This window comes from Bombina bombina, chromosome 9, assembly GCF_027579735.1.
Source record: "Bombina bombina isolate aBomBom1 chromosome 9, aBomBom1.pri, whole genome shotgun sequence".
Taxonomy (NCBI): domain Eukaryota; kingdom Metazoa; phylum Chordata; class Amphibia; order Anura; family Bombinatoridae; genus Bombina; species Bombina bombina.
This window is the reverse complement of record NC_069507.1, coordinates 1,981,593-1,988,934: the sequence shown is the minus strand read 5'-3', so window position 1 is coordinate 1,988,934 and position 7,342 is coordinate 1,981,593. Positions and strand designations below refer to the sequence as shown.

Below are 7,342 nucleotides of genomic sequence, written 5' to 3'. Positions count from 1 at the left end.
TTATCAAGTAAATGCTTTTAGTAAAGGTTAATTGTCACCCTCCCAAGTCTTGTTCCTAATTGGGATGAGTCTGGTGATTGGAAATAAATGTAATTTGCTGGAACTGCCCAGTATATAAAGGAACATGAAATCTTTCATGGATTGGATGGGTCATTTTTATAGACTTTTCAGTTTACTTTGTTTTGGTATCCCAGGATCGGCAATGCACTACTGGGAGCTAGCTGTCATTGGCTCACCAGATTTGCTCATCTAGCTCCCAGTAGATCATTATTAACTATGGGTTAAACCCATTTGCAATGCTCTAATAGATCTGTTATTTGTTTCCTAGGCAGCACACGTTGGCATTTGTTCCTTCATCTGGACGGATCTATGCATTTGGTCTTGGTGGTCATGGGCAATTGGGATCTGGGTCATCGTGCAACAGAAAAAGTCCTTTTACTGTTAAAGGATGCTGGCTGAGTTACAGTGATTTTATTCAGCTTCCCAACAGTAAGTGCTTTATTTTGTTTATTAAACTCTAACTTAAAGGGACAGTCAACACCAAAATTGTTATTGTTTTAAAAGATAGATAAGATTTTTACTACCCTTTACACATTGTTATATTAATATACTTATTCAAATTTAAACCTCTACATTTCTGCCTGTTTCTAAGCCGCTACAGACATCCTCTTATTACATACTTTTTTATTTTCTTCTCACAACAGGAGACTGCTAATTCATGTTTGCCTTATAGATAACATTGTGCTCACTCTAGTGCACTACAGTTAGACACTGCTAGCTCATGTGTGCCATATAGTGCACTACAGATTGTGCTCTCTCACAAGCACTACAATTAGACACTAATTCATGTATGCCATATAGATAACATTGTGCTGTCTCCTGGACTTGTGCAGGACACAGCACTAATTGCCTAAAATGCAAGTCAATAGATAATAATAAATAAATAAATAGCCATGTAAACAGGGGGCTGTCAGAAGATGCTTAGATACAGGATAATCACAGAGGTAAAAAGTATATTAATATAACTGAGATAAGGAGCAGTCTGCAGAGGCTTAGATACAGGGTAATCACAGAGGTAAAAAGTATATTAATATAACTGAGATAAGGGGCAGTCTGCAGAGGCTTAGATACAAGGCAATCACAGAGGTAAAAAGTATATTAATATAACTGAGATAAGGGGCATTCTGCAGAGGCTTAGATACAGGGTAATAACAGAGGTAAAAAGTATATTAATATAACTGAGATAAGGAGCAGTCTGCAGAGGCTTAGATACAGGGTAATCACAGAGGTAAAAAGTGTATTAATATAACTGAGATAAGGGGCAGTCTGCAAAGGCTTAGATACAAGGTATTCACAGAGGTAAAAAGTATATTAATATAACTGAGATAAGGGGGCAATCTGCAGCGGCTTAGATACAGGGTAATCACAGAGGTAAAAAGTATAAGGAACAGTCTGCAGAGGCTTAGCTACAGGGTAATCACAGAGGTAAAAAGTGTATTAATATAACTGAGATAAGGAATAGTCTGCAGAGGCTTAGCTACAGGGTAATCACAGAGGTAAAAAGTATATTAATATAACCGAGATAAGGAGCAGTCTGCAGAGGCTTAGATACAAGGTAATCACAGAGGTAAAACTGATATAAGGGCAGTCTGCAGAGGCTTAGTTACAAGGTAATCACAGAGGTAAAAAGTGTATTAATATAACCATGTTTTCTGTGCAAAACTGGGGAATGGGTGATAAAGGGATTATCTATTTTTTTAAACAATAAAACATTTGGAGTTGACTGTCCCTTTTAAGAATGGAGAGTTAAAAATAAAGTAATATATACAAGTAGAAAACTCTTTAGCCAAACTGCTTGGGACCAGAAAAGGTTTGGATTTCACAATAATTTGTATTTCTCTTGTAAGGTGTATCCAGTCCACGGATCATCCATTACTTGTGGGATATTCTCCTTCCCAACAGGAAGTTGCAAGAGTACACCCACAGCAGAGCTGCTATATAGCTCCTCCCCTAACTGCCATATCTAGTCATTCTCTTGCAACTCTCAACACGTATGGAGGTAGTAAGAGAGAGTGGTGTAATATAGTTAGTTTTTTATCTTCAATCAAAAGTTTGTTGTTTTTAAATGGTACCAGAGTTGTACTATTTTCTCTCAGGCAGTATTTAGAAGAAGAATCTGCCTGCATTTTTCTATGATCTTAGCAGCTTGTAACTAAGATCCACTGCTGTTCTCACATATGTCTGAGGAGTGAGGTAACTTCAGAGGGAGAATGGCGTGCAGGTTATCCTGCTATAAGGTATGTGCAGTTATAAGTTTTTCTAGGGATGGAATTGCTAGAAAATGCTGCTGATACCGGATTAATGTAAGTTAAGCCTAAATACAGTGATTTAATAGCGACTAGTATCAGGCTTACTATCAGAGATTTATACTCTTATAAATTTGCAATATAAAACGTTTGCTGGCATGTTTAATTGTTTTTATATATGCTTTGGTGATAAAACTTTATTGGGGCCTAGTTTTTTTTCCACATGGCTGGCTTAAATTTTGCCTAGAAACAGTTTCCTGAGGCTTCCACTGTTGTAATATGAGTGGGAGGGGTCTATTTTAGCGCTTTTTTGCGCAGTTAAAATTACAAAATGAGACATCCAGCTTCCGTCAGCAGTCCCATGAATACTATAGGACATCTCTAAAGGGCTAAAAAGGCTTCCAAAATCGTTTTTGGGGAAGGTAAAGCCAAAGCATAGCTGTGGCAGTTTGTTGTGATTGTTAAAAAACGTCTATTTTGTTTTTTTGATCCGTTTTTTGCATTAAGGGGTTAATCATCCATTTGCAAGTGGGTGCAATGCTCTGTTAACTTATTACATATACTGTAAAAAAATTGTTTGATTCACTGCCTTTTTTCACTGTTTTTCAAGTTTTGACAATTTGTTTTTCTTAAAGGCACAGTAACGTTTTTTATATTTGCTTGTTAACTTGATTTAAAGTGTTTTCCAAGCTTGCTAGTGTCATTGCTAAAGAGAGGCATTCTTACACTGTGTACGAGACCTCCTAGTTATGGGAGTGACCCATCCAGTTCCAAAGGAGGAACAGGGACAGAGTTTTTACTCAAATCTGTTTGTGGTTCCCAAAAAAGAGGGAACCTTCAGACCAATTTTTGGATCTAAAGATCTTAAACAAATTCCTCAGAATTCCATCATTCAAGATGGAAACTATTCGTACCATCCTACCTATGATCCAGGAGGGTCAATATAGGACTACAGTGGATTTGAAGGATGCTTATCTTCACATTCCGATACACAAAGATCATCATCGGTCTCTCAGGTTTGCCTTTCTAGACAGGCATTACCAGTTTGTAGCTCTTCCCTTTGGATTAGCTACAGCCTCAAGAATCTTTATGAAGGTTATGGGGTCGCTTCTGGCAGTCCTTAGGCCGCGGGGCATAGAAATGGTCCCTTATTTAGACGACATCCTGATACAGGCGTCAAACTTCCAAATTGCCAAGTCTCATATGGACGTAGCACTGGCATTTCTGAGATCGCATGGGTGGAAAGTGAACAAGGAAAGAGTTCTCTATCCCCAATCACAAGAGTTTCCTTCCTAGGGACTCTGATAGATTCTGTAGAAATGAAAATTTACCTGACGGAGTCCAGGTTGTCAAAGCTTCTAAATTCCTGCCGTGTTCTTCATTCCATTCCGCGCCCTTTGGTGGCTCAGTGCATGAATGTAATCGGCTTAATGGTAGCTGCAATGGACATAGTGCCGTTTGCACGCCTACATCTCAGACCGCTGAAATTATGCATGCTCAGTTAGTGGAACGGGGATTACACAGATTTGTCCCCCCTGCTAAATCTGGATCAAGAGACCAGAGATTCTCTTCTATGGTGGCTATCTCGGGTCCATCTGTCCAAGGGTATGACCTTTCGCAGGCCAGATTGGACAATTGTTACAACAAATGCCAGCCTTCTAGGTTGGGGCACAGTCTGGAACTCCCTGAAGGCTCAGGGATAATGGACTCAGGAGGAGACCCTCCTTCTAATAAATATTCTGGAACTGAGAGCGATATTCAATGCTCTTCAGGCTTGGCCTCAGTTAGCAACTCTGAGGTACATCAGATTTCAGTCGGACAACATCAAGACTGTGGCTTACATCAACCATCAAGGGGGAACAGAAGTTCCCTAGCGATGTTAGAAGTCTCAATATAATTCGCTGGGCAGAGACTCACTCTTGTCTCCTATCGGCTATCCATATCCCAGGTGTAGAGAACTGGGAGGCGGATTTTCTAAGTCGTCAGACTTTTCATCCGGGAGAGTGGGAACTCCATCTGGAGGCGTTTGCACAATTGATTCATCATTGGGACAAACAAGAACTGGATCTCATGGCGTCTAGCCAGAACGCCAAGCTTCCATCTTTTCCTCTGCTCCCTCGACTGATTGCCAAGACCAAGCAGGAGAGTGCTTCGGTGATTTTGATAGTGCCTGCGTGGCCACGCAGGACCTGGTATGCAGATCTGGTGGACATGTCATACTTTCCACCATGCAAGGTAGAGGTGAGCGCCAATAGAAGGCTGAGGGTAGGGTGGGGAACGCTAAAATAGGCTAAAATTAGCTGATAGAATGTAAAATTAAAAATTACAAATTTTTTTATTCCATACAATAATTATAATAATAAAAAAGAACAATATACACTGATAGTTGTTCATGGATCCATGTTACAAATGGTAGCAAATTACAGTGTTAGGTAAAATACAATACAATATAATAATAAAAACAATTGTAAATACTGATAAATTCAGTGGCTGATGATATAGCCTTTTATGCTGAGTATCTGTTAAATGATTAACACCTTGGTTGAGTCCAGTAAGTGTAAGATGCTCCTGGTAGATAGTGTAGGGTTAATTGTAATCCAATATTGTGCAGGAGAAAAAAGTAGCAAGATTTGGGTGTGATCAGTGTCCAATACAACAATTTAGAAAAAAGTGGTAGAAAAAATGTGTGTTCACTCTATGTGATGAAAAAATGATGATAAAAAATGATGAAATCCCTCCAAAAAAATGTTATAAAAAAATGAAAAAAGGTGAAAAAGGATAAAATAGGATAAAAAAATAGTGTCAATTTCGAAATCCGAAGTGATGTTGGTGATGTCAGTGCAAATCAATCAATCAGTGGTTCAGTATTGATGCAATGTTTTGAAAAAATAAGATTATGCAAAAAGAAAAAATCCTGAAAAAAAGAAAACAAACAATACTCTAATATATGCAATCTGTACAATAGATATATCAGTATTATGCTTACTCAGATCTGTCGACGCGTTTCGGCCATATACCTCTGGCCTTTATCAAGACTGATAAACTGAGTAAGCTCACAGTATTTATAAGAGTTATGGCTGATGTTTTGGCGCCAAACACTAATAGGCCACGCCCCCTTCCTGTTTGGTAGCATTATGGGTATGGGCGAAAGCATTGTGGGTATGGGCGAAGGCATTTATTTTGCTTGTGTTATTGAGGTCATTACTAAGTTTTTAAAGACATGTGTAGTTATAAATTGTCTTTCCATTGTATATGGCTAGTTTGTGTGTGTCCTAATATGGATTTGTTGTTCATACATATACTTCCGGTTTCGCTGGTGGATCTAGCCCTTACTTCCTGTTTAGCCCTTACTTCCTGTTTAGCTACCCTATGGGACGTTTTAGTCCTGGTTGTTCATATCAATTCTTATGCTAATGTGTGTGAGTAATTTTATTGCGACTTATCTTAGCGATCTGTTTATATGGGCTCTATTCTTTCTCTCTAATTTCTAAATCATGCATGTGTTGCTTTTGTTTACCATTTATTGTTTACGGTTACCATTTCCGGTTCCGGTTTGTATCAATGCATGTGTTGTTTTTGTTTACCATTTTCTTGCTTCCGGTTACCATTTCCGGTTCCGGTTTTTATTGCTCCTTAGTACTTAACATTTCTGACAGTAAAAGCCAACATTATATGATGACTATGCAAATGAGTTTATTTCAAACATGTGTGTTGAAGAGAAAAAAATCAAATGCAGTAGGAATCGAATGTGCGACTGTGCTATATAATAAGTCAAATCGTAATTCTGGATTGAATCTTCAAACAAAAAGATGAATTTGTGAGCAAATGTGATGGTGTACAGACACAATGAAAAGCTATGATCTAAATGCGTTAGACTATATAAAATCCATTTAGAGATATAATATGGAAAATACGTTGATTTTACAAGGATGATAAAACTAGTGGATATACACTAGAGGATAAATACTTATTAATAAAATCTACATATATAAAATCCCATATAAAATGCTAATGCTTATGAAAGGCTTAAAGCTTTAAAAGGTGTAAATACAATTTTGATAAAAAATATAAAATATATATAAAAAGTGTATAAAATGTGTATAAGAGGGGGGCAACACAGAGAGAGTACACTAAAAGTAGGGTGTCACCTATGGTGAGGAGATGACATAAGGAGGGTATAAAAGAGTATATAAAAATATATAAAAAAATATAAAAATATAAAAATATATATGCGGACCTCCTAAAATTGGGCACCAGATGTTGACATCTGTTAATCGGACCCAGATATTAATAAAATATGAATAAAACCAGACAAAATAAAACAGGATAATGAGAAACTTGTGGCTGCGATGGCTGATCTCTAAAAATGAATGAACTCATGTTTAGTGTCGTAGAGTCCTGACTAAGGAACTATATGTTTATATGTGGAACACTATAATGGATGAAGGACATCTGACTGAAATGGGGGGAGGGTAATATGATAGATCTTTGTGGCGGATAGTTGCTTAGAGTGCTATACTGATCAGTGCTTAGCTTTATTTCGTGAAACTGAACAGATGAGATAGGTCCTCCTTATTATTTAGGCCCTTAGGATATAGACAATTTAGGGAAAATATCCATTTGGACTCTTGTAGGAGTAGTTTCTGCTCATGGTTTCCTCCTCTCCAATTTTTTCTCACTATCTCTATTCCACAAAATTTCATTTCCCTAACATTTCCTCCATGTTTAGTTGTGAAATGTTTATATAGGGCTGTATCTGTCCTTTTATTCTCTATACATAGTATATGCTCCCTCATTCTGTCTTTCAGTTTTCGAGAGGTTTGTCCTACATAATGTAATTTGCATGGACATTCAATGAGGTATATGACATTCTGGTCACTACATCTTATCAGACTGTTAATCATAAATTTTTCTTTGGTATATGCTGATAAAAATGAAGTTGTTTTCCAACCATTTTTGCACGCTTTGCAATTCGGGCACGGGTAGAAGCCCTTTATCTTCTTATTACAATGGTCTACCACTGTGCCTATTTTGCC

At 37.6% G+C, this 7,342-nt stretch overlaps 1 protein-coding gene across 1 annotated transcript in view; it reads left to right on the top strand.

Annotated features, from left to right (window-relative positions):
* Nucleotides 1-328: 328 nt before the first annotated feature.
* Nucleotides 329-7,342, top strand: part of HERC4 (HECT and RLD domain containing E3 ubiquitin protein ligase 4) — a gene marked incomplete at its 5' end in the record, with an annotated part of 748,563 nt that continues 741,549 nt past the window's right edge. Inside the window, 1 exon segment of the mRNA XM_053691837.1 lies at nt 329-489. Coding sequence (XP_053547812.1) covers nt 329-489 — 161 coding nt within the window.